General features: G+C 36.9%; 1 protein-coding gene across 1 annotated transcript in view; it reads right to left on the reverse strand.

The window, feature by feature from the left end:
- Positions 1-549: 549 nt before the first annotated feature.
- The window catches only part of LOC139730573 (sonic hedgehog protein-like), a 28,336-nt gene continuing 4,365 nt past the window's right edge, over positions 550-24,520 (reverse strand). The window contains exons 2-3 of the mRNA XM_071641425.1: positions 5,656-5,914; positions 550-3,192 (exon numbers count right to left, since the gene is read on the reverse strand). Of these exons, the coding sequence (XP_071497526.1) occupies positions 2,525-3,192; positions 5,656-5,914 (927 nt within the window). The 3' untranslated portion in view covers positions 550-2,524. The remainder of the gene's footprint in view (positions 3,193-5,655; positions 5,915-24,520) is intronic.

Raw genomic sequence — 24,520 nt, forward strand, 5'->3', positions numbered from 1 at the left:
TTCACTGGAGATCTTCCTAGATTAGATTGCGTGTTGGCGTTTTGTAAAGCATAAATATTCTCACATTCACTCAAGAAACTAATACAAAATAAATCTAATGATAATCAAAAACTCAGACAATATTGATGATCACCGCTGTGACAAAGTGTATATACTTGGAGTAGTTTAAACCGGTCAAATTCTTATTACTGAAAGCAAAATGTAACAAACAAATTAAATGTCAAGACGTGAAGACATCAATCGTTCATCTAAACAGATAGCCACTTTTCATATTGTTGCCAGAATAATTTTCGAAATGCCTTCGATATTTCCGCTGATGATAATAAATTAACAATTTCGAGTACATTATCTATTCATATAAAACAAGTCAAATTACATTATACAAGTCATCTTCTCGAATTACATTTCACTATGAAATATCAAAGCCTATGAGTTGAATAATGTTCGAGTCATTTACAAAATGACTATATCATAATATAGCATTTACACTTATAGTTCATACATTTACTTTGTACACATTCAAATAAGCATTATAAATACAAACACATTTTGAAAGGATAACGAAACGAGGAATAAACTCGAGCAACAAAACTAGCTTTTGATCGAATATCCACCCACCATGAATCATTTCACAAAACATCGATGAGAGCATTTGTTGAAGGGCACAACCAAAATTTAATCAATGATAATTTCTAAGAAATCGTAACAAATTATTTTTCTTGTCTGCAAGTTGAAATGGGAACATAGAATCTGCTAGTGTCGTTTTGCTCGTATGCAATAACGTTCGTACGTGGACGATGATAGTCATATTCAGTATCATTGTCATTATTCTGACATCAACACAATTATATAAAATAATAAAACCGCAAATTTTTGGCGTGCCAAGCATGTCGCGGCCACAAAGTCGGCGTTCATCTATTTGAAATATGTTAGCTTTTGGAAGCTGTAAGATAACTCATTTTTGAAAAGAAAAACTGCATTTACAGCTTTTTTATATGAAGGTCATTTGACCCTTGTTTCAAAATTATTCCTAAAATCTAGCTATCTTTGATTTTATTACCTATTCTGTATGTGTAAGCCACTATTATATCATGTGAACTTTGTTACTGTGCTTTAATCATAGAAGTTGGCCTAGTGGGCGTTTGATTACAAATCCTTAAATTCGCAAAGAATGTCGCTTTCTTCTATATGAACACGGCATGTTGTCGCCATCCATGTTTGCTGTAATGTAACTAAGGCCATTCGCCATTTTGTCAATAGTGTACCACTGCACGCAAATATAAGTGAAATAATTTACTCCTTTTACGTTTCAGGCGGGTTACGGGTGAAGTCGGTTCCAGACAATGTACAATAAACGTTACGTTTGGAACCACCCACGTCACTTTCAGAGAGCAAAGAACTCCAGAGAGTTAGAGAATGTGAGATAGAGAGAGAGAGGTATAGGTGTATAACAAAATAGAGAGATTGAAGAAAAGAGAGCGAGTCTATCATTCATCACTTTCATACAGAATACATGTTTGTTGTGTGCTTGCATTTAGTGTTGTGCGCGTTACAGTCCACAGTAAAATCAAGAAAGTTATTCAGTAATTGCAAACAATGTAGGGTATATAACTCTTGGTGGTAGCAATGTACCTGATTTGAGCTTACGCTTGTACGGGCTCAGCTTCACCTACAGAAAAAAAAAAAACTCTAGAGGCCACATACTCCTAACATTATTTTGTACATCATGCGCCCGACTTTTAATATTAACATTTTTGTGCGTATGTGTTTAATGATGAAGACACCTTAAATCGTCTAATGGCGCTCGATTTACTGTCGCAATGCGTTGAAGCACTGATACAACATCAACAAATTATATCGTTTTTGTTATCAGGATTTGACTTTGTTGGCAGAAGGAATTAAGGATGTTTTACACGAGTCGTTAACTATGTTACAAAAGAAACAACAATAAAAATGGAGTTTCAGTTTACTCCGGTGTTGGAGTCTACGTATTTATAAGAGTAAGTCGCTAGAGACAAATCGTTTGAAACCAGTACGTTACTCTTAGAAAGAACCTAGTCGAATAAATCTATGTATTGTTTATAGCAATATATATTCAGCATGGAATGCTGTTTGTACCGAAATTAATAGACATATTACAGATTCATTCCTGGTATGCCCACAGGAAAGTTTGTGCAAGTGCAAAACTCTGTAGAATCAACATAGTGATTTGTTATCATGAATATACATCACCGTCCTATAAGCCATTACCACTTCATCCAAACTCGAAGATGCCACTTTTTCGACATGGGTGGGTCCTAGCAGGAGAACCGCACCGCATCGCAACGTTAGTTTAGCTGCTCCAACCTCTATCGTACCCCGTAGGTCCGTCAAAAAGCAAACACATCATGTTGAGTCATGAAATCAAGAGGAAATTCACTTTTGTTGTGGCTTCGTTCTGCATAGTTCCAGCCAGTCGGTCAAGTGGAGTGAAGAGGTTTATTTCACTTTTGTCCTCGCTGCTTGAGAGAGAGAGTGAGGTCAGTTATACCTCAACACCGGGATATAATCTATCACTTGCGAAGTATTTACCTAGTTTGTAGAGTCCCTGGGTATACCAATGCACAGTCTTAGCTTGTCCCGTGTCTGTATCTGCAACGCCCAGTACGTGCTTGACGCTCGAGTACCACCGGTACGGAGCGAACGAGGCGTGAGCTAACCACTCGTCTCTGATGACGGCGTACGACGACACGGCAACGTTGTCGACGATGAGCGATCCGCGTCTTGTGACCGGCGCCACGGCCGACAAGCCCCACCTTTTCGTGATGCTGACAACACGTCGCGGTCGAACCTCCCCCCTATCGTGGTTCTGCACGGTGGTGTAGACAAACTGACTAGTCCGTACTTCGCTGGCGAATACCGCCTGGCTGTTGGCAAAGCCAGACGCGGTGTCCGAAACGTAAATTAAGTGCTGTGGCGTTAGCTGAACCACTCTTCCATCATCGGTCTCGATCACGTAAAATAGTGTGCTGTCGTTCAGTTTTCTGTGCACGATCATGACGACGTCACTGAAGGTTAAGCCGCCGTTGTCGTCGACCACGGCTACTTCATCGCCGACCCTGATGTCCAGCATCCTGATTGTGCGTCCGTTGCTAAGATATGCCTGAGAGAGTCCAGGGAAGCAGCCGTCTGATTTCGTTGCCGCCGCAGCTTCTGCAAACCAATCATAAATACCATTGTCGATTGAAACACCAAATATTCCAGTATTATATAGATGATGACTGGCGGGGGAGGGAACATACCGAATGTTCCACCCGAAGGGTTTGAAATGCTATTGAGGGAGGTTACAAGTCCCGAGACGAAGTCGAGGGACTTATAGCCTCCCGAAATAGCATTTCAAACCCTGAGGGTGGAACGTTTGGTACATGTTCCCGACAACTAAAGTCATCATCTGTTATATCATATGGGTTAGTCAAATCTGCTTTTTCACATTGTATGGAATAGGCAAATTTATCCTATCGATTGCATGAAAAATATGATCGTTCAATCGTTTGGTATGATTTGTCATTTGTTACGTGAAAATGTTTTCCCATGGGAGAACATTACAAAAATGTTCTGCCCATGGGCGAACATGACCACTGTGCCTCCATCACGTGACTGTGTGTAGCCAATCACTAACCGGTATTTGACTAACCCATTTAATATAAGATAATGTTCTTTGATCACCTCGCGTGAATATTTGCCTACCAATAAAACGAGCTTTGTTTTGTCAACTGTAGATATGAAATAATGATGTTTATTTCTTCAGCATTCTTTGAATATCATTGATTGCTACGGGTAAGGCTTCCTGAAAACATGCAAAATTCTACTCCGTAACTGTCGAAGCTTTTGGCCAGATTTTAAACGAAGTCCGCATTGTTCGAGTTACTTAACTTTGTTGATTAATATCAACAGGAAGTGAGGTTTTACTTAAATGACACATCTTGAATATCTCAGGCTATCAGGGGAATTCGTCTGAAAAGGCTGAATTGTTGTGTTTGCTCTCTAGTAAGTGCAGCATCATTGAAAATATCTTATTTTTTCAATATTTCTTGTTATGTAGTAAGTGCAGTATCATTGACATTATTTCATTTTCTCTATTTGATGATTACCTCACTGATAGAGAAAAAAATAAAATATGTTCAGTGATACTGTAGCCTACTTGTTACATAACGAGAAATATTTTAGAAGGTATCATTAAGATTATCTCATATTCCATTTTGTCTAAATCATTTTTGTGTAATGTATTTGTAATTGTAGTAAATATTTTTGGAAGAAATTCTTGAGTGGTCCACAATCTACAAGCACTGCTTTTTAGTGGACCGCTCAGTTCTTTTTTTTTTTCTCCTCAAGACATAACTTTGTATTTTCCCGTATGAATACATAATTTATTTCTATTAGTTTGTTGACTATCGTTTATCCTTCGCACTTTGTAATGTATATATGCTTAGGATGGATTTTCTGATTTACCTTGTGTTATGTTTTGTTGGAAGAAAAATTAGAACGAAATAAATGAATTGAAATGAATTTTTCAATTACCTTCTTTGTTTTCCAGGAGATCGAATCTCACATATAGAATATCTCAAATGGATAAATATAGATTTATCTGTTTTTTACATTTAAACTCTTCATAACACACTTTTACTCAACATACACACACTGTGTCCACGCCCATCGATTCGGTGTTTGTTTCGGGCACTAGGTCGGGTCATACCAAGTCATCCACCCCAGAGAGGGAGGTTCTAGAGTTAAAATGGCAGGCGGGTACTGGTACACAGTACAATTCCTCGTCCCGATGCAGACAAGAGTTTAAACTCTCCCCTTCAATACTGGGTGCATGGCAAACGGAAAACTAGTTCCAGGAGAAAGCGCGTGACGTGCGCGCACAAAGAGAGTCTGCCAATCACATGCTTAGGAAAAAAAGGAGGTGGATTCTAAAGGGCGCCGTTTCGACTTTCTCAGCCTCCAATTCTCTGTCTTTTTGTATTTCTCTTTCTTCTCCCTCTCTTTCCTTGGTCCTCTCCTACTTCTTCTGGAATTATTTGCTCGACCTGGAAACACTTCTTCTCAGTTTTCCCCATTTTTCTCCTCCTGTTTGGAAAGGGTAACGACACGGTAAGCTGATTTACAGAGACCTTACGGGAGAAGCTATTTCACTTTTCTTTTTTTTTTTTTTTTGGGGGGGGGGGGCCGTGTTTTGCCAGTCGTTCCTTGAAGACATTACATGGGAGTACTGTTTGAAAATATTCTCGAAAATATTTCTGTCTTTGAACCGTCAAAAGTCCCGCAATCTACAGCTTAACTATTAAAGGAGATGCAAGTAGCATCAAAACTGACGGTGTCATTAGTGTATAAAATGAAAAACCTATGAGACTGACAAAAAAAAAAAAGCCAGGGCGATCAATGAGGTCAAGATTCTGTTTCTTCTTCTTTCTTTCCCTTTGATATTCGTGTAATCTTCTCCTTTTTGTTCTCCTTCCTTTCTCCTTTTAGTCACCTATTCTCTGTTTTCTTTTTCCCTTTCTTCTTTCGTATTTCATTCTCAAGATAGTTTTCTTTTTCATGATCTTCTTAATGTGTCTTATTTTAGAGTTTGAGTTTGGTTGTTTGTTTTTAGGCGGTTGTTTTCACACTCACCTGTTTTGACCGAACAATGCACCCAGGACTTGGTCTCGTAGAAGACCCAGTCGAAGCCAGCGTCTACGGCCAGTCGGGCAAGGGCACCGTACTTCTCCTTGTCGCGGTCGCTGGTGGTGATGTCCACGGCTCTGCCTTCGGCGTGGAGTGACTTCCGGTTGGGTTGGTCCTCGTCCCACGCCTCTACGACTCGGAGTTTGATGCCGGGCCACTTGTTCATCACGCTGATCGCCAGGGTGTTCAGCTTGTCTTTACATCGCTGCGAGGGAAATTAGTCAGAGTGGATAAGCAGATGAAATATTTTAATCAAAGAGAAAATCTTCTCCATATTTTATCACTTCAATTAGCAAGTACATTGTATTATGATTGTCATCGGTATCATTCCACGTTCTGTGAAAACACATGGAAATCCCATAACCTTTTTATTCGATATCAGATTCTAATGATTTTTGCAATATGTGTCTTTTTCATTTATCAAAGGCACCTGACTACGGTACACAGGGAGTCACTTTACATCTCACTTGCTACGTAGTACCTACCAGTATTAACCAAAAAGCTTGAACAGGGTATGTTTTCAGACTTACGGCGTCGTTGACGTTTTCCCTATTTTGAAGAAGTGTTTTGTTTGTCATTTTTTTTTCTATTTAGGAGACCTATTTCATTAAAGAAATCGACATTCACTACTATATGTAGTGTTGTGGATTATGTGCAATTTAATTTGACTTCTGTTTAATTGAATTCTTTAATGTATTTCAGGAAAACGTTATTTTGTTGTAATTTTCCAATTAGTGTGTCAGCACCTATTCAAAATGACAGTATAAGGTATTGTAATTGGTGCCATTACGAAATATGCCATTTCGGGTATGCAACGTCTTAAGTGACGCCATCTAGGGTATGTCTTAAAGGTGAGACGCCATTTAGGGTCCATTAGAAATATGGCGCGGATGGGTAGGCCCGGTAGCACATTAAGTTTGTTTTAGAGCGACCCCAGGGACATTGAAGAGTTTCACCAGGAAGATTTCTTTTTTTTTTTGGAGAGTTTTCAAGATTTATATCCATGCACATAGAGTTAAATGAATTCAGATGAACAGGACATATTTTGTCCTTGAAAAAAATCGTTTGTGTGTGTGCGTGTGTGTACAGCATGTGTAGAGTGTGTGTTTGTTTGGTTGATGTTCATTATTCCAAAGCTTCATTAATCCGAAAAGAAATGAAATAATGTTTGTTATTCTGAAGGTTCGTCATTCCGAAACACACAAATTCTGTATACGCAGATGTTCGTTAATCCGAAAATGAAGAACGTTTCATCAATTCGAACATGTGTCTTTATTTCAAAGGTTCGTTATCCCGAAGGTTCGTTTATCCAAAAATGAAATAAGCTTCGTTTTCCGAAGGTTCGTATATCCTAAAATGCAATCAAGTTCGTTATTTCCGAAGGTTCGTTTATCCAAAAATGAAAAGAAAAAGCGTATCAACGAGTCTTTTAATACGAACTTTACTTTGTTTTCGGAATAACGAGCCTTCGCATTAACGAGAACTTTTTGATTTTATGATTAATGAACTTTCGGAATTACGAACCTTACTTCTTTTCGGATTAACGAACCTTCGGAATATTGAACCTTATTTCGTTTTTTGAAATTACGAACCTTATGACAGTACGAATGAAGATGATTCCAGCGCTTCCAATAGTGGGCATGTCCCGAGTTTGTGGTTGGGTTTTCATGACTATTGTTTTTGCTCTGTTATCACGCTATGAGTCTAAATTAGCTTGATAAAAAACCATCCCTCCATTTTGATGGTGACATTAAAGACATTATGTTTCGTGAGTGCAGACTAACATCAATATTGATGACAGGCAAACACGCATACGGCGTCCAAACTAATAATGACGTCACAGAATGTACAGCCCTATTGGAGGTCACATTGTTAGGCTCGTGTCCAAGCTGAATTATTCTCGCTATACATTATTTCAGAAAGAGCCAATCATTGTCGACTGTATACAAGGCTAGGTGATAACAGGTGAGTGAGAAAGGTTTGCAATTTGCATTTCCTCTTATGCATTTAAAATAGAAAATGATATTTTGATTGACTTGACTTATGTTCATATCATATTTTCTTACGCATGATTATTATCATAGAATGATTTGCATCCTTATGTAAGGAAGGACGTTACTTTTACGCTTTTAGTAAATAACACAGTGATTGGTAGTAGAATGTCGACTCTATACATCGAAAAAGAAAGAGAAACAGAACCGCCGGCAAGATGACATTCGAATTTAGAGGAAACGAAAGTGTGATCTGGTTCGTATTATTTACAGTGGGAGACTCATTATACTCCTCAACGTCTTAGAAGTCAACCACGACTGTATACAACTGCACAGAATAACTTTTAGTACGTTGGAAATGCCAGGAGCATTTTTCATCCATTTTAACCGCATGAGAATGCACTTCTCGCCCACGCGATCGTAGCCCCACGTCATTAACCACCCTTCTTGCTATGCCTTGTAACTGGAGACTGGTAAAAGTCAACAATTTTACAGACCGCTAAACGAAAGGGTTAGATGAAGAGGAAAGAATTAGATCTTCTTCCACACATCCCATGCACGCGCGCGCGCGCACACACACTCACGCATACACACACACAGCTGATTATGTGGCGCTAAAATTCAACTACAGCGTCCTAGGGATGATACTTCCTTATAACCAACTTCAAGACAAATTGAACTGCATTCCGTGCCCAAATTTGTCCTCCCTAATTAACCCCTGATTAATCATGTTAATCTGAATCCAACAGATTACCGACTTCTGTCGACATGGCGAAAAGGACATAAAGTTCATTGACCTCTATTGAATCAACATACATGTATTATTAACTAAATGCACCAACTTTGCACTCACCTGCATACATTCACAATATTCAGTCAATTAACTTTAGCTTTGTCTATTGAGGAAGGAATGCAAGATATCACAGAAAGTGACGAAAAAATTGTATTAGCATCTCACTTTTTGATGATATCATTCAAGGAGCTATTTCATATCATTTTTTCTTTCCTTTAATACTCTGATTACATGCATCATTCAATTAAAATGCACACATGCAATATGTATATAATTTATATAAATTACATAGATACATACTTACATTCTTTGTATAACAAAGTGATATTGTGTTTATATATTAGTGAGGTATTTCTGTGTGTGTATGTGTGTATGTGTATATATATATATGTATGTGTGTGTGTGTGTGTGTGTGTATGTGTGTGTGTGTGTGTGTGTGTGTGTGTGTGTGTGTGTAGACTGGATGAGGTCACATTACCTATGTGATTTTTTTCCCCAGTGCTCTAAAATGGTCGGCTGCCAATCACAGCTACAATGTTGACATGTCGATTGGTGCGTATAAAATACCCCCGGGGAGCCCGTATTGTGCTCTGATTTGTCCCGCTACTCCCGGCTAAATCCCCTACTCCTAAGTGCTTTTATTCAAGCCAAGAGCCCCCCAACACACCCCACCTCACCCCTTCTTTTTTTTTCCCTCCTTTGCGACGGTCCTGTAGATTTATGCCAATCTATTTCAGTACAGTTGAGTTAAAAAAAAGCACGTCTATTCTGCTTTTAGTGGTATAGTCGAAGCAGAAGTCACAAAAATCACACATTTCGCTATATACGTGCAGTGGTCAGAACTTGCAGTAGTACATTGTATATCCTGCATTTATGTCGGACCCCACGTGTTTCTATCAGCGAAGATGTGACAAAGTTATAGTAACCTATACAGAGAGGCCACTGAGAAGTGTATCTTTCCTATGATATTTTACACACAATTCAAATAAGTACTGAAACCAATCACATGTAAATTATTTCGTTCTAGGCTTTTCGTCAGTTTTTTTTTTTATTCTTTCTCCTGCTGTTCTGATTTAAAAGAATCTTTTCCCGCAGAGAAATACTTTCTCCTAATCTGACATCCTATAGACATCTTATACAAGTATTAATGAAGCTTATTAAAGAGTCACACTGAAATGATTATGTATATATATATATATATATTATATATATATTTCATCATTAAATTGTGAGTGCAGTGGTCAGAACTTACAGTAGTACATTGTATATGTACTGTACATGCGTATTGACTTTGCCTATGATGATTATGTATATGTATACATATATATATATATATAATTATCATAGGTAAAGTCAAGACGCAATTTACTGGTAATTTAATGATAAAATTGTGTAAATAAAGATATTTCATTTCAACTTGCGAATTATATTATCTATTCTTTAAGATTACTGAGATGTAGATGAATTCGCAAGTAGATGATATAATGAAAAGGATGGTGATCATCTGCAATTTTTGTGTTCAAAAAGCGGTTTACCCTTTAAGAGACGAGTAAGCGAGTATGGTGGCTTTAAACGGTCAGACAAACACAGAGTAGGCCAAATTGCTCGCTACTCCCATTCAAAACGTGTGGTTCTTTGTTGGCCATTGTGGAGTAAAACATACAAACCTGTCAGTTTCGGGCTAAAATGCTCTCCCGACCAAGTCAACTCTAACAAATTTGTTGATATAGTCGGAAGCTTACCCATCCCTTCATCGATAGAATAGACGAGAGAGAGAGGGAGAGAGAAAGAGAGAAGGAGGGAGAAGTCCTCCAGTACAATTACTTACTAGCACCATACAATACAATGAATACAAAGCAGTATTATACAATACAATACATTTTCCATGATTTTCCGGTATGAATAGAATTGAATGAATGGAAATCGGATGTTTTCTAAAGTTAATGTCAATTTTGTTCATGCTTCCTACTCTCTTGAAAAGCAACAGAAAAAGAAAAAACGGAAACGGAAATCTTCACAGCTAAGCAGGCATTTTATTCACCTTTTTTTTTTTTTTTTTTTTTTTTTTTTTTTTGCTCAATATGCTAGCATAGTAATGTACTACCAGTACACGTTAATGTGACTGGATACTGGATGAAAATTAGAGATGACGCCTTACAACGGTGTATATAATTAATTGAGAAAAAAGAACATTGCTTTTATTTTGTATCAAAACACGGGAATCTTTAACAAAATTACTTGCATCTTCTTTTTCGGGTTCTGTGTGTGTGTGTGTGTGTGTGTGTGTGTGTGTGTGTGTGTTGTGTGTGTGTGTGTATGTATGTATGTGTACCTGTCCTGTCTCATCCATCCAAAGCGGTTTGTGTACGAAATTATAAAACAATAGTTGGGACAGCTATAATATCATGGTTGCTTAGACCAACGTGATAACCATTATGTCAAGGTAATTGTCATGTCGTAACTATTGATAAAAACGAACAAAAGAAATGCTGTAAACATTGATGTTCAATGGAAGCTTAGATGCAACATCCACTGACTGAAAGCACATTGATGAATTAGCATTCTCGAGGTAATTATTTCAAGCATGAAGGTGTGCACTCACACACAAACATAATAATAATACACAGTAACAGATACTCATGCAGATTCACAATTATAACGTCATGTATAAACATGTATAATATCACGAAGTTATTATATTGTGTATTTGTGTGTGGATTTCTGCTTAAACGCACTAGCAGGAAATTGAATGTACGTGATTATCATTTTTTTTCTTGAACACAAGAGATGATAATGACGAATTATGATAATCTAGCAGGCCAAAACTTTTGTCACAGATTTTTATTTAATTGTGTCATTCAAACTGACACCATGAATGTTAATCTAAGACTCATATGGTTTAATATCTTGTCGATAACATGGAAGTTTATCAATAAAACACTCTTTCCCCGGCAGCAATCACGATAATGCATGACACAAAATGGCAGGTCTTGTCATTTGTGTTAGATTTATGTATGAATAAAAAATGCAGAAATTAAATCAATCAATCAATATATCACATCATAATCATATCAAACTGTCAATTTTTTAGCAAGGGAATGTCATTTTTCAGATAATTACCTATACGTTTGTTATGAGAAGAAAAAAAATCAAATCAACACAAAAATAGCTTCTATATAAGAATATTTCTCAATATTTTCCTTGTGTCATGAAATCAAATCGAAAACTACAAATGGATATTCGAGACTAGTCTTGAAATGAGGACCAAAGAGAGTGAATTAAAATGCATGCAGAACATGACAGATTTGAGATTCAGAAATCTCAGGGCACTAGTACACCTCGATGTTAAGTTGCTTTCAAATACAACTTAAAAAATTGTCCTTATTTGTGATAAGAAAATCTTACTTTCTTTCAACAGTAGAAGTTTTAAAAGCGTTTACATCTCAAGTGAAGACCTTTTAGTAGGTTAGGTTTTAAATAAATCAAACAGGGAGGGAAACCTTCTTCCATATGCCACCCCCCCCCCCCTTCATGAACACAGATTTGCGAAATTTCTGGGGAATAGAATAGAAAAAAAAATATTGATTTTGACAAACTAAAATCTGCTCTTATATTCGATTTGCTCATAAAGTACACTGTGGAATACAATAGACTGAATTTGTGCCACCACGTGTATACCAGCCGGTGAATCAGGCATAAGATACTGATGTCATCTTGTAACACCTCCCTTTCTTGTCTTCTTTCTCTTTCTTGTATTTTCATCATCTTTTCTTCTTTTTTTTTCGTAAATAAAAAACAGTGACTCATCAAGTTGCGAAAAAAAGTCTTTGGCTTTGCGCGTAACTCCATTGGGACAATCCTCGTCAACACGAATATGTTTAAAAAACACATATTAATGACACGAAATGACATGTCGAGAATGGAAAAGTTTCTTGGCCAAGTAACGTGCGTGCCATTTTCACCACTACAGCTGGTTTTAACACCCTGCCTCTATTCCCAAGTGTCTGCCGGCTATTTGAGGCTAGGTGTGATCGCTCCCCACGGGCAAACACCCGGCAGCAAAGAGCAAAAATCGCGCCCAACAATCGCCACCTCCGCCAGTCGACCAACTCCGAATCAAAAGGCACAGATTACAGTGATAAACTGTGTTTGGAAGAAACCCGTCAAGTGTACACTTGAACGTGACCAAGTGGCGACCGCCTGTGTAAAGCGAAAGAAAAGCGCCAGCCCATTTGAGCGCTGGAGGAGAAAGAAGGGCGAATACATACTCAAAACAGTTAAATGCTCTTCAAGTGTCTTCGCCATTCAGGCTAGCCAGGTTCAATAGCCTTGGTAAGTCAACATCAGGGGGTGCATATATGGAACGCTAGCCACACAAAATGATGGAGTTTACTGCTTTTTGGTAACTTTATGCCGACTGTGGCAGCGCATACACGTTGACACCCTTCGCTCGGGGACCAAGCCGACGAGCTGGGGCCTGCCAGAGCTGGCGTCGTAGAGGTGCAGAACTTTTAAAAGAAATAAAGTTTGTCGAAAGGCATTCGCTCTCCATTAGAATGCATCCAATGATCTAAAGATGTGAGAGAGTGAGGTCAACATCCAACTGGACCCGATGGAAGACCAGCTAGTGTAGCTGAATACGGGCTATCCAGCCATCTTCTCACAATTATGGAAAATGAAGAAAGAAAAGAAACACACAAACATACAAATGTGTTTTCGTCTTGCAAAAAACAACTATTAAGTAGAAGATCCAAAATTATGAGATTATTGTCACATACACACACACACACACACACACACACGCACACACACACGTTTAGGGAATTTGAATTCACAAATATGAACTTCAATATGTTGATATCTAATTCTCTTGCTTCTTGAACATAATCAGTATATTATAAGCATCCATTGTTTCGAAATCACATAATAGTGAAAACCTATCATATAGCGTTATAAAATATGATTGTATTAATTCAACTTCATGTAATTCGGAACAAGACATAAGAAGTGAAATGGATTGGCAGTTCTTTTTCAGAAGTAGAGTGAACTGACAGACCGCAAAACAGAATTGGGATTTAATGGGATACTGTCGTGCACTTTTATGGCAAACTGTCCATTAATGGGAATAGCGTTTGAGTAAGCCCTGCCCTGAATGAACGTTAACGTAGGATTTTGTATTAAAAGAGAAAAAACGGGGCAGACCCCCCCCCCCAAAAAAAAAATGACGCATGGGATTGTCATAGCCTATGGTGTCAACAATTTGGAGTGAAATTGTCAATTTAAAAATTTAAAATCTGTCCCCAATTCGGGACAAAATCCGGAAAGGAGACCTATTTTTGTGCGGATTTAAGCATTCAGTGGGCGCAGCGGAGCTCGGTAAATGGTATTTTGCGAGCGAGTGGTCGCTTTGTGCGACGCCTGTCCATTAAAAACAGGATTGTCAATCTTGATTGTCGGGGAAAAGAAAACACGTCATTTTTTGGAGCGATTTGCCATAGACGCAAACGCAGCCATTCCACATGCGTCTCAAGGCTTTTGAAAATTCATTCAAATTATCACAGTCCATCTCTAAAAGTGTACATCGTTGTGCAAGTGAAGCCATGATGGGCATGGAAAATGTAACCCATTTTTTCTCGTGTACGTTCTGAAAGATTCATTCGTTTGTGAAAGCCAATATCGACAAAGAACGTGTCAAAATTTAGGGAGAAATTCGATGATATGTATACTAATACGCAAAAAAACATGAAATTAATGTTAAATTCCATAATTCATTATCAACATTGAATGCTCCAAACGCTAGAATATAAAAACAATGTGTTATATATATATATAATATATATATATATATATATATATATATATATCACTTTTGGACGTCACATAATACTTTGGTGATAGATGCAATGTTTAGACACATTTGCAAAACTGATTTACTTATCCCTAAAGCGACAATGAGTCATTTCAAGCCTCATCTCTACAGTCTTACATCATGAAGGTTGTTGGGGGTGTTAGGTTGTTCTAGATAGAAACCTGGCTGATTTGAAGCATGTCACTTAATATAGATTCAACTGTCCTTGAAGTGCTATTATTCTTCCAGCGAGACACGGGCATATGTAAGTATATATAAGTATATGTATATGCAAGTAAGTAAGTATAGGGAAAGAGGAAAATATGGGTGGAAAAGTACACATAAAGCATAAATATATCTTGTGCTCCAATAACTGTTTTCATATCTGTCTGCTAAATGGGAATAACGAATTAGTCAAAAACACTCGTAGTATGAAATATTGGACAAACACGCGCACACCTGATAATCAAATACTCAATCAGAATTTCTCAATGCCCGGCACATTTGTTTGCAAGTTCTTCAGACCAAACCTCCAAAAGCGATTCTTTTCCCCTCCCCCGCCCTTCTCGAATTTCGCTGATCCCTGCCTGTCTACAGGTACTTAACACAAAGTAGTGGGATTAATCGCGACACACGAGGGCGAGCGATGATAAGGAGGCGCCCGAAGACCTAACGTCGTAGACGAGGCAACGGATTGGAGGGGAGGTTAATTTTGGTCTCTTTTGGAAAATGAATTTCTTTTTAACAGTATTTAGGACAGCAACGCCGTTAACACTGCACGTTTCAATACTACGTTACGTAGTCTTGATTTATGATAGCAAAGCACTGTCTTTCTCAGTATCCACGCTTAAGCAAAACCACTGCCTCTGTACATATCTTTTTTATAATTGTTATTATGCATTAATTCTTCATTTAATTCATTTTTGCCTCATAAATTAAAGAGAAACTCCGTTTCCACTGATGGACGTAAACATTGTGAATATGAAGTATAAATGTGAAAATGCAACATCTTTGAACCGAACTGAACGTGGGCCGTATGTTGAAGGTAATAAGGTGATCCGTGAATTGCGTTTGTGCTCCTGTATTTCTAGTGTGCCTGTTATTATCCGCATCTTTTCTTTCCCCCACACCACAACTCATGTTCACTTTTCTCTTTCAGTATTTTTTTTGTACCCTCCTTTTTCCTCTATACCTCCTTCGTCTATATACGCCCCCCCTTTTTTTGTGCCCTCTTTCCTCTCATCTCCTTCATTGACTGGCTGGGACGAAGATGAATTGAAAAATGTCAAGTGCATGACCCGTCTCCTCCACTCAGCATAAATACATAACATCCCACACATTACACAAACACGAAAAGGGCACAACAGTCCCACCTATGCATTTTGAACGACATCAAGTCATGGCAACGGCAAACAAGACAGTGTTTTCAGTTGCTTTTGGACAAAGACAATCGGTGCATAAAACCTTATACCTTATATTGTTTCTATCAGTGCAGATCCAGTATTGCAGCTGTTAAGCGCAAAGAAAGGTAAGGGAAAATGTAAGGGAAAATGTTTGTCCTTACATTCTTTAGTTTACATATAATTTAGCAACGCAAGGTTACATTTTAAATTCTAACAAAATCAACAAGTCAAAGACGACTTTGAGAAATTTGGAATTGCATAATCATCAGTTTAAACACTACTGTACTGTTTGGTCTACACTCTTTTGTCAGTGGCTCTGTTGATCACATCCCAACCAGACAGGTGGATAAGAAAGAAGGTCTTGAGAAAGAACGAGGAAGCAGAATTTCTATATCGTCAGCAGACTGTAAAGCGTAGCTATGTATCCGTACTTGAATATTTCAGGAATATTTTCATGCCTCATCTATTTTTTTTTTCATTTAATTTGATTCTATTTCACATCCTTTTAAAAATGCACAAAGACATGAATGCATTAAAAACAAGCCACAGAAGGAAGTTTAAGCAATTACGAAACACGAATACATTGTACAGTAGTACCAACGACTGTTACCGTAAAATAGAGATCAGTAAAACAGTAAAGACAGTTAAAATGCAGCATGTGAGGAAATGGCAAAAGCCCTAATTGGCCTATCAGCTGATATCAAACCATATAGTGGCATTGCATCTTACGAATTCACATCATAAAAATTGTTTAACTTCACTTAAAAAACAAATACATAAACATGTATAGACATACAGAAACGAGTGGAACCACAGGCAGGTATATAGAAATTAAAAGCATGGCAGGATGAAAGCATTGACATGGGTCAAGAATCAGATAAGAAAGAAAACGAAGTGCGGACAAAGATTTACTCATAATAAACTTTTCAAGAGTTGGCTTATGTGTTAACATATATCTTTCCAAAAGAAATTTACATTATTGGGTGAAATTTCAAAGTAATTGTGAAAATACATCTTCCTTACATTTTCTTCCAAGTGCAGGCAGAGACTATTCATTTCTGATAACATTTGATACAACATTCCAGATTACAGGGCATTGATAAGATAAACTAATTCTTTAACCCTCATATTATTAAACCCAAGGGTTATACATTTTATCTCTTTCGAGTATCAATAGTTACACAATCACATTTACGATCTGAATTTCACGCATTAAATCCTGATTTATTCAAAAATTTAGAAATTTACTTCAAATGTGAGTACATCAAAACGGAAATATAACTACATATTTACATAATTATAATATATTCATAAAAATAATCAAGATGTGTGTTCTTTAAGTGTGTGTGTGTGTGTGTGTGTGTGTTATTTGAATGTTGTGTTTCGCCGTCAATGCTTGCGACACACTCTAACAATACTATCAACGCCGGAAAACATGCAAATATGACAAAATGAAAGCAGTGGCAACTCGTTTAAACCTTCCGTCTGAAAGCTATGAATCATCTCGCAATATTTCACGTCAAAAGCCCTTTCTACATGAAAAGCTAGTGAGAAAATATCTAGTACATATTTCATTTTTGTTGATGTTGTTTATTTTATGTTGAAACAAATATGTGGAAGAGTCACGCCATTAAATAACTTTTGATGGGAAGTTGTAAACTTATTATTCTTCTTTAAATGGCTCCTTAAAAACCCAAACTGTGTGTTCCGTCTTATGCCGATATTGAACAACGAGATTAATGCATACACCATGCAGTCTTTTATCCAACAACTCTTATCAAGTCTTAAGTTGACTGGACTTTGGTGTGGTGTTTAAACTATTTTGAAGGTCCGTGATACGTTCTAAATTTTCTGGAAATAATATATTCAATTATAACTGAAGGAATTTATTTATTGAAGAGGAAATGCATGAACGTCTTCACAAGGGTGTACGGTACATTCTGTTCCTATTTCATCTTATCAAGATAAGTAACCAATTCTTCAAATTTACTTTCTCTCTCTTACTATCTGATTAAGCCCATATCTTAAAATGGAAGAAAGTTCATTTCGTTTCCCTTAAAAAGTCACCAATCGCACATCTTTTGAAAATAAAAAATGCCTTACAAATTCTGAAAATGTAAGATGTTAGATGAAGATGTAAAATGAATGAAACGGATAATGAATCTTGGTAATTTTATCATCAGTTGATCATACACCTTAGTACTGTGCCACAGGAACACACGTAAAATCATTGTTTTTTTTTCTGATTGATGGTGAAAATGTATCATCATAGATAGGTACTTATAGGAGAGTCGTCGGTTATAGCACCCTGTGTAGTGTCAGATGATATTAGCCTCTTTCAACACATTGCAAGATGAATCGTTAAAAGTATGATTGCCAACCATGCTTGAGTTGAGTTTAATGAATTTGTATCTATTCATTAAGGTCTCGTACTATTCTTCTCATTGTTATTATGGTAAGACACCACTTTCGTGATACTGAGGTGTTTTTCAGAGAAACACTTTCTAACTTATTCCATCGTGGACAGTGATGAAACTCAACTTTCTCCGAGTTCACAAATTTTAGGCATGCCAGCCTTTAAACTAATCTAAGAAATATTGCGTTGTGGCAATGTGACGCACGAGGGATTGTTTCCTTTTGTATCAACACATTTGAAGTCTACCTTATCTAAATGTCCTCTATTTATGATCAGAAGGCACACAGTGCACGGCATGTCCGTGAACCTTTATCAATTTAACCTCCTTCATTTATCTTTATTCGAGTGGGGATCGAGATAAAGTGATAAATGGAAGATAAAGAAAGGAGACGCAAAGATGGCTTTTTGTTTTTGCAGTTTGTTCTTTTGTTGGTTTTTGCTTTGTCTTGCTTTGTTTTGTCTTGTTTTGTTTTGTTTTTCTCGTTCTTAACTGCCAAAGGTGTCGCTCGCTGTGCGGGCGGGTTACTCGGGCAAAGTCTGCAGCTTGAAGTGTATACCCCTTAAAAATAACGTTCTTACTAGTATTTGTTTTTTCTTTTCTTAAAGCGAGACCCTGGTGTGATAACTTTATTATCTGAAGTTTTCATCCCAGATGGTTGTCAATGATACAATTTAGTTAATACAGTTATTCAAAAGGTATGGTATCAATCTTAACTGAATATTTCATACTGAATCTTTACAAACCAAAAACAACAGCAACAACAACAACAAACAAACAAACAAACAGATTAAAACCCACCAGAAAGTCCCTTTTGCTTCGTCTATGCTTTAACATTTGACCAACAAATTACCCAAATAGTTTCTTTCCCAATATTTCGATTTCCACCCTACACTGTATTTTTATACCTTGACATGTGTTACGGACGCTCTCACACACACACATACACACGCACACACACACTCACACAGGGACAAAGAAACATAAACTATTCACACAGTGTGACGCGTGTGTATGGAATAGGAAAAGTCGATTCTACTTCATAAGGTATTGTTTTCCATTTGGAGCATTTAAAGATATTCGAGTTATCAAATTCGATGCATAATATGACTGTGCAGGTCAGTTGTATCGCAAAACATCCTACCATATAAAAATTTAGCAATAAAGCCTAGAATATAAGGAGATATCAATAAACTGTAACTTTAGACGGTTTATTCTAGAAACAATTTTATTTACATAACTATTGTTCAAATTTTATATATCTAGCAATACTTAACATTGATTATACTGATTAACATGTGTACATATTGGTTGTTCTATCCCTAACTCGCATTTTAGAACTATTTTGAAGCACTAAAGCTGGATTTTTGTTTCATTTGCAAATGGTAAATAATGCCTTTAAGAGTCACAATGACATAAGACGATAATTCTCTTCTGACAAGCTGAAGTTGATTCGGAAGTGCATCTATGATATTTGCTTTACCTGGCCACCTTATCTGTACTTCAGCTAAGTAAGCAACCTTGATGAACCTAGGTAAAGATACATTTCATGTTGACTACTGTGGATATCAATACGATCCCCTCATAACAATAATCAAGGCTTATAATCTCCCATATCATTATGTCCCTGTTCAGCATTCATAGTCTATTCTTAAATGTGTGTTTTTTATGTTTCATATTTCTTCGTCTAATGAAAAAAAAAATACACAGAATCGACTGTGGCATGAGAGTTCATTATGTAATGAGAATTCATAAGCTTCAGTTTCACCTGACATGATAACATACAAACAACAATTATCTTAACTATCAAACGAAACTCGTTTTGTTTGTTACTTTAAAAGGTTTTCTTTTTATGAGGTCGATGTGCGTGTATTTATATATCCTTACAACAGTTTAACCACATTGAGGTGTGAAGACACGCTCGAATCAAAGTATTGCTAAAAACTCATTCAAGATATATATATATATATATATATATATATATATATATATATATATATTTATTTATTTATTTATATATATATGTATATGTATATATACACTATATACAAATACACCATTGACGTTGTCTCAAATGATATCAGCAACTTAAGCAAATCATTAATTCTCCATTAATACAACGTATGATTTTGAAATAGAATATGAAAGATTCGCTAGAAAACCTTTAGCAGAACAACTTTAATTCATGCATTGAGACCCTCAGGGAAATTTACCAGAAAATCGACACTGTTTTGATTAATTTTCCTATTTCTGTCTAACTGCTGAAATCATGTTGTCCGGAATAGAAGAAATATAAATGTGGGTTCGATGCATTTGAATGACCCTTAATACTGTTGAGGTCAGATATGATCAAGATATATGCTGTATTGCCATCATAAATAGTCGAAAGATACTCTAACAAGAATATCGTATACCAGAAAGATGGTGTCCATTAGTAGATATAGTTGTCATATACACCATGTACATATCACGGTCTTACTACACAATCTTAGTCATTTAAATCGCACTGCATGGACTTTACTCTTTGACTGTTTTATGAACTCATTAAATGCTAATCATCTGAAAAGGGGAGATCTTGTTTCCGGGTGAGTATTATTAATCCAGATTCTGTCAGCTCCTATAGTGCTAAATCAATGAGTGATAAAAAAACCACACAAAAATTATATAAACTTACTGCTCAGCTAAGTTGGTGCTTGTAGAATAACGAAAACTCTTATTTTATGTATAATATGACGCTGTTTAACTGTTCTTAAATACTTGTTTTGGAGTGTGTTTTTTTTTAAACTAAACATATTTCCCTCATATGAACCGAGTTGCGATTCCATGTATATTTTTATGATGTTGACTACGTAAAATAAGCTTAAAAGTTCTCTTTGTCAGTCTTTAGGCTTCAAGTAATATTTAAATACACATCTCTCTCTCTCTCTCTCTCTCTCTCTCTCTCTCTCTCTCTCTCTATATATATATATATATATATATATATATATATATATATATATATTTCATTCTTTATTTTGTTAATTTCCAACAAAAAAATATACACAGTCATAAGCGCAACGTAACTTTACCAGAACAAAGTGCTTTTTTTCAAATACACACACACACACACACACACACACACACACACACACATATATATATATATATATATATATATATATATATATATATATAACGAAGAATAAACCGGTAATGCAATATTTCGCCAATATAGAGTTTATTGAGCAACTCAAATTTTCGGTGGCTTCCATCCACCTTCTTCAGGAGTCTCGACGCGGAATGTCAATGTCAAAACATAAATGTTTTGTGTTTTGACATTGACATTCCGCGTCGAGACTCCTGAAGAAGGTGGATGGAAGCCACCGAAAATTTGAGTTGCTCAATAAACTCTATATTGGCGAAATATTGCATTACCGGTTTTATTCTTCGTTTAAATTGGAGCCAATACGTGAATTCGCAACATATATATGTATATATATATATACATATATTCAGGACTATGCACACGTGTACAATAATATGTTCATTTATATTGCAGAGATATGAAAAAGCGATGGTCAGGTTTGATACTTGCCTGTAAAACTGTCGTGGTATTTCACAGTTCATAGTGCGTGCATAATCTTTGTGATGTCTGTAGCTATAATGATGCAACTGTATGCCTCGTCGATAACATCATTTTATACACATTGTTCTTACTCATTGTTTTCTTCTAGCCTTTACATTTTTCAACGTGCGTTCAAGATTTTTGAAAAGAAAACCCAAACGAGATGATTTATATTACTGGGAGTTTCTTCAGTGTGTCGTATATTCATTATTATATAGTTACATCTGCATCTCCCCTAATCTGGTATATGCAAAGATATTCGCATGGAACGGAACACTGTGTTGAATCCAATCATTCAGATTGACTTAAAAAGACAGTAGAAAGGAATCTTTGAAAAGGATCACTCAATGGAAAGACACTAAATAACTGTAATTAGATCACCTCTCATTTCAAGTAAAAACGCTGACCTGACCTAAAACGTTTTACTCTTTTTTCTTTCGCCCCTCCACACCCAGAAGCCACTCGTTGCCGATGATAAGGTCTCGGTGACATACAACCTCGCGCCATGAGCATTAGCAGTGCTGAGCTGACTGTCGCCTGCTAAAAGACGCGCAAACACCCCAACCTGTTGTAGACTGAACGCCGAATTGTATGTGATATCGTCAACCCATGAATGCTACCTGTACTATCCGTCGCAAGACCACTGTCTAAAGATTCCATATACTGTTCGACTTGTACTAGTAATCTGGCGTTTAGCTGTGCATATTAGCATATCATTATTATCATACACACAACATACCCTCACGGCCAAACACACTCCCTTGGCCAAATTTCATTTCTGGCTCACAGGCTCATTCTTACCAGATACAATGTATATTCTAATATTTATAAACGTATGTTTTTCATATATATATATATATATATATATATATATATATATATATGAATGTATGTGTGTGTATGTGTGTGTGTGTGTGTGTGTGTGTTTTGTACAGAGAGAAGGATACATAAATGTACATGTGTATATATCAATGTATAACATGTTTAGGTAGGGAGAATAATGATAGATCTTGCGAGAGAGAATCCGCACTTTAAACTCAGAGATGCATAGGCTACATTTCCGATCTTTGATATCAAAGTTGAATACCATGTGTTCACTCATCAAGCCAACATGCACTTCTTGCAGTTGTTCATGGATTTCTTTGATTCAATCCACTTAAGAATGTCCGCCGTGCATTTACAAAAAAAAAAATAGAAAAAAAGTTAATGATGTTTCGATTTTTTTCACTTTCGTATCAGAGCGAAGCTCAGTCTTATTTTGCCTAAATCTGGCACTGTGTCTTAAATGGCGGCATATTGTGTAATATGATACAGACTTGTGATAAGTGTGTCCGCCAGTCTGTTCAGAGACTGGGGCAGTCGACATACTTTTTGGCTATTCGCGTTCGGAAACATAAAACAAGATCAACACCTTACGCATATAGCCAAAGTTCAGTCCTCGGGTTCATTGCTTGTTTTTGTAACCCTTCCTCCTAATAAAATCGGGTCTTGTCTCCATGGAAAGAGGAAGAGGGAATGGATAGAGAGAGGAGGAGTGAATGGAAAAGGAGAGACTGCAGAAAGAGAGGATAGCGAGAGAAGGAGAGAATCGGCGAAGGGCGCGAACACCGTGTTTCGTCAGACCCTTGGTCAGACAGTGAATCTCCAGTGACGCCTTGGCGCAGGGATGCTGTATTTTCACATTGGATCTCGAGCTCAATGCGTGTCCGCGCTGGCTGGCTGTGCACTCCATCATTCTAATTACGAGTCTCGAATGTCCTGACAAACCGAATTCCTGTTTTTCTTTCATTACTTACCATATTCGTACGACGGGAAGGAAGCAGAGAGAGAGAGAGACCAGTGCAGGTAAAATGTCGAGAGCGAACGGGATTCTCGCGCGCGGGAAATAATCCCACGGTTCACGCTAACTCCGCAGAGCAGCAACCCCCATTGTATCTCTGTGAATGGACTGCGCGTAAATATTCTACGTGCGATCAAATTCGTGAAAAAAAAAAGTCCAGTTTTTGATGCCGAGATACAAAATAGGGGAATAATCTATCGATAAGAAGAAGAAGAAGAAGAAAAAGGGAAGGAATAGCAAAGCAATGGTAGAGGTTATTGTAGCCATGTAGATACAGAAAAAAAGAAGATAGGAGAAGAGGAGGGGACGATATTGAGAAAAAGCGATGAAGAAAAAGGAAAAAGTCAGAAATGTGAACCTAAAGGAACAGTTATACAACAACGACAAAACTAGGAACAAAACAAAAAATAAAGAAAGATATTAAGTAAAATGAAAGCCAAATCTAAGAGAGGGTAAATGAGAGTGAACAAGGGTAGGAAATTACCAACATTCTATCGTCCATATGTTTTATGCAGATTTACGTACAGTCGTTACGTCCAGGCAACAAGCTTACTTTGATGAAAAAAAACAACAACTATGCGTCACATTTATACAGCGTACATATTACTTGTAATGGCAGAGGAAAAGTTTTCAATTGCCGCTTGTTGCAAAGTTAACAGAAAACATAGAAAAGAGCGATGCCTTAAAAGTGTGAGCAAATTTAAAACACCAGATTTTATCAAAAGGGCGTTCGCCAGCCATCGACCATGGCATAGATGGTGTTGCCGGGGGTACCAATTAATTTCCAAATATTGTTATAAAAGGTCATCAATCTTCCAAGATAAGATCTGAAGAAAATATGAAAGTCTGACATTTAAGCGGTATTTTGCGTACAAAGATGAAAGTAGATTATCATAGAGTGTATTGTTCATTCATACT

Source organism: Diadema antillarum, unplaced genomic scaffold (genome assembly GCF_040938485.1).
Source record: "Diadema antillarum isolate AM-2024a unplaced genomic scaffold, OU_Dant_1.0 seq00000321_RagTag, whole genome shotgun sequence".
Classification (NCBI taxonomy): Eukaryota; Metazoa; Echinodermata; class Echinoidea; order Diadematoida; family Diadematidae; genus Diadema; species Diadema antillarum.